Here is a 12,691-nt window from a genome sequence, read left to right as displayed (position 1 = left end):
TCTGCCTCTCTGCCTACTTGTGTGTGCTCTCTCTCCCTCTGACAAATAAATAAATAACATCTTTAAAAAAAATAAAAATAAAAATAAAAAAAAATAAAAAACAGGGGGCACCTGGGTGGCTCAGTCAGTGGAATGTCCAACTCTTGATTGCGGCTTGGGCTGTGATCTCAGGGTCATGGGATCGAGCCCTGCGTCAGGTTCCAAGCTTGGCAGGAAGTCTGGTTGAAATTCTTTCCCTTCCCTTCTGCGCCTCCCCCCTCTGCTCATGCTCTCCCTCTCTAAAACAAATATATCTTTTTTAAAAATTAAAGACAGAATTATCACATGATCCAGTAAACCCACTTCTGGGTATATACAACCAAAAAATTTAAAACAGGATTCCAAAGAGATATTTGCACCCTTATGTTCATTGCAGCATTACTCACAACAACCAAGAGATAGAAATAGCCCAAATGTCCACTGACAAGTAACAGACTATATGGCATATCTACATACAATGGGAGAGTATTAAGCTTTGGAAAAGCAGCAAATTCTGTCATAGATTGACATGGATGAACCTTGAGGACATTATGCTAACTAAAATAAACCAGTCACAAAAATACAAATACTCCATGAGGTATCCAAAATAATCAAACTCAGAAACAAGGTAAAATGGAGGTTGCAAGGGGAGGGGGGAAGAGGAAAGAGCAGAACTGTTCAGAGGATATAGTTTCAGCTTTGAAAAAATATTCTGTTCCAACTACAGTGTGTATGTATTGAATAAAAAATACCTTTGACAAATGGGTATATACTGTTAAAATGTCCCTATAGAGGATGCCTCTGTACTCTACTTGGGATTTTGACTTAATCACAAAAATCCATATGGAGAAAAAAAGTTTACTCCAACTTCATCCTATCACAAAAATCAAATCCAGGTGAATTATAAGATCTAAAAGCAAAGACAAAACAATAAACTTTTGAAAAGAGAAAACAGAGCATCTCCATAATCTCAAGATATGAAAAAAATATTTTGACCAGGATACAGAAAGCCCTAATAATAAAGAAAAAGACCAATATATTAGACAATGTTAAAACATTTGTTCACCCAAAGACACCATTAGGAAAGTGAAAATATAGCCACAGAGTAGGAAAAGATAGGTTCACAAGCAGAAGAGATTAAGAAATTCCTTTAAGTCAAAAATGAAACAAGATGACAAGACCAATGGAAAACTTAGGAAAGACATCTGAATAGGCACCTGACAAAGAATAAACCCAAATAACCACCAGACACTGCTACGAGGAGACGCACAACAGCAGCGACAGGGAAGGCGTCTGAAACCGTAAGATGACGCTGCGTAAGATGCCAAAACGAAGAGACTAACAGTACCGATCGCTGGCAGCGATGAGCAGTAACGGGCACTCTTACATACTACTGGCAGGAATATAAGCTGTTACAATTACTTTGGGAAATTATTTGGTAGCATCTCTCTAAAATAAACAAGCACGTGTCCTGTGACCATTAAGTTTACTTCCAGTATGTACCCAACGAAGTGAATGCATTTAGGTACTTAGACTCATGGAAAGGAATGTTCTCCAAATGGGAAATCAAATTTAACACTTTCATCAACAGTAAAAGAGAGCGATCCGCCATGGTGCACTCACACAAGGGAATGCTCTCCAGCAATGAAAGGAACGAATTATAGTCATACCCAGCATGGGTGAATTTCACAAATTATCAGAAGTCAGAATGAGGGGGCTTCTGGGATACTTAATGCTTTTGTACTTCTTGATCTAGATAGCTGTTACATGAAAAGATTTACTTTGTGATAATGTACTAAGCTATATGCTTAGGATTTATGTACTTTTCCTGTGTTTTGTACTTCAATTTAAAAAACCAAAGTTTAATAACAGATGGAATAAGGTCAAATTCTAATGAGAATTCCAGGAGAAAAGGAAACGGAGAAGCTAGAGAATAACCAAAGACCTAATGACTGCAAACTTCCCACATTTTTTCAAAATGCCAATTTCTCAGACCAAAAACGTCAATAAATTCCAAGTATGACAAATAAAAAGGAAACTCAAACCTAACCACACCGTGGTGATATGAAGGAAAAAAAACAGCAAAGAAAAATACAGTTAAAAGCAGCCAAGAGAGACAGATGAACTGTAAAGAAACCACAGATTGATGACTGAGTTCTCAACTTCAACAATAAAGTGAGAACACAGGAACATCACCCAAAATAAAGTGCCAAACTAGACACCCAGCAAATATCCAGCAAAACAACCTTTGACGAATTGGTCTAAAATTCTTCATTTTCTGGAAAGAGATGAAAGGGAAGAAAGGAATGAAGAAAAGAAAAGAATAGGAGGGGCGCCTGGGTGGCTCTTTTTTTTTTTTAAGATTTTATTTATTTGATAGAGATCACAAGTAGGCAGAGAGGCAGACAGAGAGAGAGGAGGAAGTGTGCTCCCTGCTCGGCAGGGAGCCTGCTTCTCCTTCTCCCTCTCCCCCTGTTTCTGTTCCCTCTCTCGCTGTGTCTCTCTCTGTCAAATAAATAAATTAAATTAAAAGAAAGGAAAGGATAATAGGAAATGAAAATTGTTTCTATTACCAAACTGTCACTAAAGGAACCGGAAAGAACATACTTTAGGTACACAATGACCCTGTACAGGCAGTCTGTGGTGGAAGAGCCAAAGGTACTGGCAAAAACGTAGGTAAATCTAAAGAAATACTAACTAATGAGGCAATGATAGTATTTCATTTATGAGAGAAAATATATAAACTCAGAACAATATAAGCATATACAATTGGACGAGGGATGAAGACATTATAATGTCCGAAGGTGCTTTACTCAGAAGGGCAAAGGTATTTATTGATTAGGCTTTGTTAATTATTCTTCTAAAATACGAATGTCTATCCTTCCTGCAAGTAGCAGAAATAAAACAGAAAAAAAGCAAAATCCTCGGGCAATTTTATTTTATTTTTGCAATTTTAAAGGAAGGCAGAAAGACAAGGGGAAATATATACAGGAAATTAAAAAAAATACAAACAAAATAGTAAGATAAACAAATAGATCCAAATATATCATTACTCACAATAAATATAAATGGACTAAAATCTCCAGTTCAAAGCAAAAACTGTGAAAACAGATGAGAAAATAAAATGCAGCTATATGCTGTTACACACCAAAACACGAGGTTACCAGAGAAATGAAATTCAAACCATGGACAAAGATATACCAGGTTAAGAATGATTTGATGCAAAGAAATACCATGAAAAGATTTTGTAAGAGCATTCTGAAGGATAAGCAATTTCTCAACGAAGTTACATAGTATGATTGAGTCTTAAATTCATTGCACCTCACTGAATTCAACTAGGGGTTGAGCTTATTAATGTCCTTTAGGAATCTGATTCTTTCGCCTGGTGGACTAGTAGTGTTCTTTCTGCCACAGGAACATCTGATAAGGATGCAATCAATGACTTTATAGAAGACGGTGATAAAGTGTTTAAGAGGCTGAAGTCTAGAACATAAGCTTGTAGCACAGTACCTGAAGTATTTTTAAAGGCTGACAACTGTTTGCAATTACAAATCCTGTTACTATTAGATTTTATTTAACTTTACTCACAAGCCTATCAAGGTATACTTTCTCAAGCACTTTACTGAAATCTAGTCTGTCAGTAATTTCTCTGCCTACATACGCATGAGTGTTAATTACACAAATCTACACATACGTACTTACACACACACACACACACACACACACACACAAAACACCACAGTAATACTGTACCTCATAGGTAGTTCCATAATGGCACGTAAATTGGCATTGTCTGTTGGTTTCTGCATCTTGCTCAACATTAGTATAAAATATTACTCCATCCCCAGAGCAGGACACAATCTGCTTATCATTTGTGCATGGTAAGAACTTTGCACTAAATATATTTGCTCGGTGCCCTGAACGAATTGTTGTCAAAACCTAAAACACAGAGAAAAAGAGAAAAAAAGTTCTTGGTAATTTATTATTTCCTAGAAAGAAACATTCATATTTAATACAATCATAGCTAGGAATAAATTCTCATTACTATTCTTATGATCTCAATAAAAAATTATCATTTGATTCCAAACTAATATAATTTTTTTCAAGATTTTTAAAATTTATTTATTTGACACATAGAGATCACAAGTAGGCCAAGAGGCGGGGGGGGGGGGCTGATGGGGCGGGGGAGTAGGCTCCCTGCTGGGGAGGAAGCCCAATGCAGGACTCAATTCCAGGATCTTAAACTAATATAATTTCTTAAAATTCAGAATCTCACATATTTTCTTTTTTTCTCTCTAAGATATGAAGAAGATTAAGTACCATCAATAGGAACAGTGTTGTGAAAATTAAATATACATATTTCCATCTATTTGGTGTACCTGACTCATTCGTAAGATCTGGATATATAAGAAAGGACTATTATACATAGGAGGAGAGAGAAACAGAGCAAAGAAGATGATTTTCATTATTTTAAAAATATTTTCCTGTATTTCTCAGATAATCGACTTCAAGTTACTTTTAGAATTGGAGAGTAGATACAGGGGTGGGGAGAAAAAAAGGACCATCCTAAACTTTTTTTTTTAATTAAGATTTTATTTCTTTATTTAAGAGACAGAGAGAGACTGCGAGCGAGGGAGCACAAGCAGGGGGATGGCAGAGGGAGAGGAAGAAGCAGACTCCGGCTGAGCAGGGAGCCCAGTGGGATGCTCGGTCCAGGACCCGGATATTAGGACCTGAGCCGAAAGCAGATGCTGAACGAGCTAAGGCACCCAGGCAACCCTCTGACGGACTTTGGAAACTGTTTACTAGAGGATTTTTAGTTACTCCCTTCCAGGATAAAGAAAGAAAAATAAACTGAATTTAAATGAATCATGCAGAAGTCCCAACATCTCCTTCCCGAATTGTATTTCTACACAGCAGAGCACCTGGATGGCTCAGTCACTTAAACGTCTGACTTCCGTTCAGGTCTCGATCTCACGGTCCTGGGACAGAGCCCTCCATCAGGCTCCCGGCTCAGCCGGAGTCTGCTTCTCCCTCTCCCTCTGCCATTCCCCCTGCTTGTGCTCTCTTGCTCACGCTCTCTCTCAAATAAATAACATCTTTAAAAATAAAGACCAGAATTCCCGTGATAGAAATAAAACTTTTAAAAAGTTTAAAATAAATATGTAAATATTTGCAACACATAGTGAAAATAAAGAACAAATCTCCCTAATAGTGCTAAAAATGAAGAGAAAGAAACTTAACAAAACCTGGGGGTTTTTTCGAGTAGGCAAAAGATCTGAATTCACAGTTCACAAAAAGATACACAAAGAGCCTTTAAGAATGTGAGAAAACATCCAAATTTGTTCATAAGGGAAATGCAAACTGAAGTTACACTAAGAAACTAATTCTCACTTTTCACATTGGCAAAAATGCAAGTCTGACAACATATTATGTGAGTAAGCCTACCAGGAAACAGGCTCTTCGTCATTTCTGCTGGGAGCACTAGATGGTATAAGACTAAAAGAGAGGAATTTAGCCATACTTCTCAAAAGCACACGTGCGTTTACCCTTTGACCAAACAAGTCTATTTCTAAGAATTTACCCTTAAGATACACTTCCAACAATACAAGAGAAAATGCACAAAGTTATTTAATGAGCTATTCATAACAGCAAAGCATGGGAGATTTATTGAATAAATCATGATATATCCCCCACATGTATGTACAATGAAAATTTAATGCAGTGGGAATCTGATGTACTTTTAAAAATGTGCTCAAACAAATAAGAGTAAGTCAAATCATAAAGTTGGCTTTAAATGTCCCAACAAACAAATGGAGTAATTTAAGCACCAAAAAGTATTATCGGTAAATAGATTATATTAAATTTTTTAAAAAACCTAAAATCTCAAGTGATTTTTTTCAAAAAAGTTGTAGGGACAAAAGAAATACCCTTATTTACAAAATAATGTCAATAAATGTTGAAGGAATGACAATTAAAAATCACTATTTTGGGGCACCTGGGTGGCTCAGTGAATTAAGCCTCTGCCTTCAGCTCGGGTCCCCATCGGGCTCTCTGCTCAGCAGGGAGCCTGTTTCTCCCTCTCTCTCTGCCTGCTTGTGATCTCTCTCTCTCTGTCAAATATTAATAAAATAAAATCTTTAAAAAAAATTACTTTTTTGTAACTACATTTTAACAACTGGTTAAGGCAAGAATCAACACTAAAACCAATATAAGAAAGATTGTTATGAAAGGGAGTATTTACAGGCTCAACATACCACTTCACAAACAGCTTATTAATTGCAAAGGGTAAACATACCAAACAATGGAGATATCAAAGCTAACATTATCAGTAAGGGGATAAATTAATATCATGTACTACAATGTCACCTGTGGAGAACTCTTAGCTAAAATGTTTTAAATTGGGGCACCTGGGTGGCTTGTGGGTTAAAGCCTCTGCCTTCGGCTCGGGTCATGATCCCAGGGTCCTGGGATCGAGCCCCGCATCAGGCTCTCTGCTCAGCAGAAGCCTGCTTCCTCCTCTCTCTCTCTCTGCCTGCCTCTCTGCCTACTTGTGATCTCTGTCTGTCAAATAAATAATAAATAAAATCTTTTAAAATAAATAAATAAAATGTTTTACATTTTAATCTACTCATGGAGAAACAATCAAATCCAAATTGAGAAACATTTGATATAACAACTGTTCTTCTATATTAATACAACAGTAAAACAAGTAACATATTAATATCATGCAAGACCAAAAATTTGAATGAACTATCTTAAAGATACAAAGGAAATATGACAACATGTGAAATGATGGATGGAGCTGGGATTGAAAAGGCATGGCAGTGACAAAGAATAGCATAAACCAATGAGAAAATCTGCATATAGACCATCTATGTGTATATGTGTATGTGTTATGTGTGTACATCATCAAATAGAAAATCTTATCTATAACAGCATATACTTGACTCTCGTCTTGCCTGGTAAGTCACTGCCAATACTGAATTAACAACTACTGAACCACTGCTCCTAGAGAAATGTGTGGTTAGGGTCCTTTCAGCCTCTTGCCACAACACCTTCCTCAATCAATACACAGCATTGTTCTATATGTTTCTGTTTAAAGACCTTATTTAATATATGCTGTTGATTCATTAACTTTGAACTCATGGCCAACAGCATTATACCTAAAAGAAGCTTATCTAACATTTTTTCTTCATAAGAAACTCCCAGACTTCTGGTGCTTAGGAACATGAGACAGTATTTCAGCATGATACCTGGGGACATTTTAAACTGTGAAATCACCAATACAAAAATGTGACATGAAATATACCACAAAAAAGATACTGTATACGTAAGTCAGACTGTCGTCTTGTTTATCTCAGCTGGGAATGTGAGTGTTGATGTGTACTGAGTGACTCAGTTCTTCTGCCATTCTGCTTATGTGCGTGGCCATGATATGACCAAGAAGGCACAGCAAGTATTGACTTAGGGTTAAATGTAAATTTCCATGAGTAGACAAATTAGCAAATATAAAACCCACAAGTAATGAGGATCAACTCTGTATTCAGTATTACATATTTTTAAAAATAGAATAATGCGGGGCGCCTGGGTGGCTCAGTGGGTTAGACCTCTGCCTTGGCTCCAGTCATAATCCCAGAGTCCTGGGATCGAGCCCCTACATCGGGCTCTCTCCTCAGCAGGGAGCCTGCTTCCCCCTCTCTCTCTGCCGGCCTCTCTGTGATCTTGTGATCTCTGTCTGTCAAATCAATAAATTAAATCTTAAAAAAAAATAGAATAATGTTCTTGTTTTTAGTAGATAAACACCAAGGCATTCATGAATTAAGTGCATGATGCCTCCAGCTTGTGCTCAATCGCTTTAAAAAAAAAAAATCTATTTGTGGATGTTCATTGTTTTTTTTTTTTTTTAATTTATTTGTCAGAGAGAGGGAGAGAGAGCAAGCACAGGCAGACAGAAAGGCAGGCAGAGGCAGAGGGAGAAGCAGGCTCCCTGCCGAGCAAGGAGCCCGATGTGGGACTCGATCCCAGGACGCTGGGATCATGACCTGAGCCGAAGGCAGCCGCTTAACCAACTGAGCCACCCAGGCATCCCTCATTGTATTATTTTTTAAGTTTTTCCAAAGTTTTAAAATTTTAAAACAGAGTTAGGAAAATATATTTCAATTCTGTTTTGGGTTTAGCTTTTAAGTATTTACTATATAACCCTAACTGCCAAACTCTTGCCAGAGATGCCTACAAACGATAGCATAAGTCTGGAGTGAGAATTAGCAGCCATTTACCTTGACCACTTTGAATATATAAGTCTCCCATTTTATTTAAGACCTAGATTACAGGATTATGGCCAAAATAAGGATTTGCTGAATATCATAAACTACCCCACAGTAAATCTTCCATATAATGCACATATAATTAGGGTCAAATAAAAAAGGGAGGGGTGTTTTTTGCACCTGCATTAACCAAAACCAATGGAGAATAAAACTGAAATATTTAAAAATCTTTAATTCCTCTCTCCAAGTGTAAGACACTAAGATCTGGAAGACTAAGGTATAAAAAATAACTAAGAGAATAATTAATGTAAAGCCTTTAAACAAGATAGATCTCATGACCTTTTTTTAACTCTGTCAGGTATCTTAGCATGGCTTACCAAGTAGCTAAATATATAACAGTCACTGTGTACAGTGTATGTATTAGTTTCTTCATCGGATAGCCTTTTGTCTCTGCTTTAATCACATTCAGCAGACATTATTCTTAACAGTTCATGATTTATCTCCATTTAACAGGTTTACGCATAGCTTCAGAAACAAAAGCACTCCACACACTAATATGTGTACTGACATATCACATATTATTCACAAACTGATATGGATTTCTTTATTAAAGTAATCAAGATTTAAAGAGTAAACAGTTGAACCTCCTTCCTTTTGGACAAACGTCGATTTCAGATGTTGTCTTCCAAACTTCCTGCCCTTCCAGCGTTCTCCAAATTCGTCACAATGGCAGCAGTATCCACCCCCACGGCTGATCAAGTCAAAAACTAAAAAAGCACCCTTCATTTCTCTTTCCCTCATCCACTATAAAATAGCAAAATATATAAGATATATTTATATAAAATATATAAAATCCATCAGCAAATTCAGGTCCAAGACACATTCCAAACTAATTCTCATCACCTCAATGCCATTATCTTTGTCCAAACCACAATCTCTTCTCAGTGGAATTACTCCGTGGAGTCCTATCTCCTACTTCTAATCTTACTCAAACTCCACCCTCCAAACAGCAGCCAGAGCTCTCTTTTAAAAATGCAAATCACCTGTTTGTTTAATACACTCCAGTGATTATTTCAGTTACACTAAAATGTAAATCCTTAATACTGCCTATCAAGCCTACTATCTGACCACTGCCTACCATGTTAACTACATTCTGAACCACTCGCTTCCTAATTAATAGGTAACTGTTGGAAGAACAAGTACTCAAGTGCATACAATCAGTAATTCCAACAAAGGCTGGAATTTGTGTATAGTTGTCAATACTAAATCTATACAATCAATACAGCTATATATTCTACTGGAGGTAAAGAATGACAAGGTTGATCTTTTTAAAAATGATATGCACTTGGAAATGGTTATTATTTTTGGTAGCTGCATTTATTTTTTTATTTGTGCTTCCTTGAATCAATGTCTTAAAATACCTATTCAGGAAACATCTAAGAATAATGGCCTAGGGAGACAGAAGTTGGTAGAGTAACTTAACTGAAGATGTAATTGACATACTGTTAACTGGAATTACTAATAAATGTGAATGTGAACTAGGTGTAACATCTATGACTTTACTGATCATCAGATTAATCTAACTGGCCAACTAGATATCTCTTTCTTCTTCCAATACGTCACACACAACGTTTCTTTTTTTTTTTTTTTTTTTAAAGATTTTATTTATTTATTTGAGAGAGAGAGACAGTGAGAGAGAGCATGAGCGAGGAGAAGGTCAGAGAGCGAAGCAGACTCCCCATGGAGCTGGGAGCCCGATGCGGGACTCGATCCCGGGACTCCAGGATCACGCCCTGAGCCAAAGGCAGTCGTCCAACCAACTGCGCCACCCAGGCGTCCCCACACACAACGTTTCTAAAACCTTAAGCTTGGGGCGCCTGGGTGGCTCAGTCAGTTGGGCATCTGCCTTGGGCTCAGATCATGACTCTGGGATCCTGGGATCAATTCCCACATATGGCTCTTTGCTTGGTGGGGAGTCTGCTTCTCCCTCTGCCCACCCCACTCATGTTCTCATGTTCTCTTTCTCTCTCCCCCTCTCACAAAAATAAATTTAAAATTTTAATTTAGTTTTAAAAAGGAAACCTTAATCTTGGTCCAGGAATATCCAGATAGAAAATGTCCGTTCTTCAATCTCTTGGTAAAAATCACTCCTCTCTAAAGCCAACCCATACTCCCACCTAAGGAATTAAATACAGAAATTCCTGGCCTTTCCTTTACTAATATTTTTTGGGCACCTACTATGTGACAGGTGATTTACTAAGTGTTGAGGAAACAAAAAAGAAAGAACTGTCACTGCCCTGAAGAAATTACTGTCTAATGGTGAGCAACAAGGAAACAAACATAATATGATAATCTAATTATCTACAAAGTACAATGAGAACATAGAGGAAGGAGTGCCTACATTTGCCCAGGCCAACAAGAAAGGTACACCACCACAGCTAAAAGCCAAGAACTGAAGAATGGATTTAAATTTGCCAAGTAGGTGGGAGATGCTCGCCAAAGCAGAACATCCCATGAAGAGAGAATAGTGCAAGCAAAAGCAGAGAGTAAAGAAACAACATCTTATGCTCTGAGAAATTAAAGGTAGCTGGCTGAAGCCAAATCAAAAAAATCTTGCATATGTGGTACACTCAGGCCTTCCTTTATATTAGATATTACAAGGTAATTACCTCCCTTCAGTTTCATCTGTACCTTAAGGAGGTGGTCCTTTGCCGGGGGAAGGAGTGTCTCAGCACACTGTGGAGAGTCTGCTATAGGAATCAATACACTCTGTACTTGATTTGGGTCCTGAGCTTTGTTTCTGTCTTACCTGGACCTTCAAGGCCATCAAGACTAAAGTTTGTACATGCTTGGATTGACAAACACCTTCAGGGAGAAAGTGGCTTTAATGCTCACTTCTCTGGACTTACCTTTTCCCTTCAATTTTGGACCAAGAATCCCTTACTATTAAGGAAAGTTACTTGTTACTTTTACAACAATTTTTAAAGACTTTAATCAAGAATATTTTAGTAGTTTTCAATGGGAGGATTGGTCCAAATAAACTAGACTCTAATTACTGGAAAAGGAAACTTCTCTCTTATTATTTGAGACGTACTATACATAAAATTAGGGTATGTTACCATTAATAAGGAATACCTCAAATCTCTTAACTCTATTAAAAAAAAAAGTGTTTCTGGGCACTTGGGTAGCTCAGTGGGTTAAGCCGCTGCCTTCAGCTCAGGTCACGGTCTCAGGGTCCTGAGATCGAGTCCTGCATCAGGCTCTCTGCTCAACAGGGAGCCTGCTTCCTCCTCTCTCTCTCTGCCTGCCCCTCTGCCTACTTGTGATTTCTGTCAAATAAATAAATAAAATCTTTAAAAAAAAGAAAGAAAGAAAGAAAGAAAAATGAATGGGGAAAAAATGTGGTATTTACATACAACAAAATATTGTTTGGCCATAAAAAAAGGAAATCTGATATATACTGCAACATGTCTGAATGTTAAGGGCATCATGATAAATGAAGTAGTAAGAAAAAGACAAATATTGTGTAAAACTTTCTATGAGGCATCTAGAGTAGAGGCAAAAGGAGGTGGTTGCCAGGGGAGGGAGGAGAGAAGAAAAAGGAGCTATTGTTTACTAGGTACAGAGTCTCAGTTTTCCCAGATGAAAATAATTCTATAGCTGGATGCAGCCACAGTATCAACAATGTATATATACTTAATGTCATTGAACAGAATTACTAAAAACTATTAAGATAGTTAATTTTATGGTAAGTGTATTCTACTACAGTTTCTTGGTTTTTTTGTTTTGTTTTTTAAAGCGTGAAGCACTGCATCTTTTCAAAAACACAAAGATTATTCCTTTGGTGCCTACTCAACTACTATGAGTACTATAAGCATTAAAATTCTGATAGTGACATTAAGTCAAAAAGCATTCCACATATACATCCTTCCAGTAATTTCCTCTACTGTAAGGAAAAAGTTGTCCTAGAACAATATAATGATTTATAAGAATTATATCTTTGGTCATCCAGATGACCAAAGATCTATTTATGACTATATATATATATATTTTTTTCTCATATATATATATATATATATATGGTCTTTGTCAATAATTTTTGAAAATGTTTCAGAGACAAGGTGAAATGGGTGTCTTGTTATTAATGAAGATGACTTCTGGACCCCACCAAAGGCTAGGGACTGATTGCCAGAAGGAGCAATCCTGAGATTGGAGAGTTGGAACACAGGAGGGGAGAGGGGCTGGAGGTTGAATCAGTTAGTGACCAAAGACTTTTAGTCAATCAGGACTATGTAATGAAGCCCCCATAAAAACCCAAGGGGACAGTTTTTATGGCCTTTTGCAGCGCTTCCACACTTGGGGAATCAGAATGCTTTCATGTGCCACTGATCCAGGCCCTAAGCTCC

General features: G+C 37.2%; 1 protein-coding gene across 7 annotated transcripts in view; it reads right to left on the bottom strand.

Moving 5' to 3' along the window:
- The window catches only part of DCAF6 (DDB1 and CUL4 associated factor 6), a 135,605-nt gene that overhangs the window by 98,926 nt on the left and 23,988 nt on the right, over nucleotides 1–12,691 (bottom strand). For all 7 annotated transcript variants that reach the window (XM_044266882.1, XM_044266884.1, XM_044266883.1 and 4 more), the window contains exon 4: nucleotides 3,772–3,957. In XM_044266882.1, coding sequence (XP_044122817.1) covers nucleotides 3,772–3,957 — 186 coding nt within the window. The remainder of the gene's footprint in view (nucleotides 1–3,771; nucleotides 3,958–12,691) is intronic.

Source organism: Neovison vison, chromosome 10 (assembly GCF_020171115.1).
Source record: "Neovison vison isolate M4711 chromosome 10, ASM_NN_V1, whole genome shotgun sequence".
NCBI classification, from domain to species: Eukaryota; Metazoa; Chordata; class Mammalia; order Carnivora; family Mustelidae; genus Neogale; species Neogale vison.
This window is presented reverse-complemented; position numbering and strand designations above follow the sequence as displayed.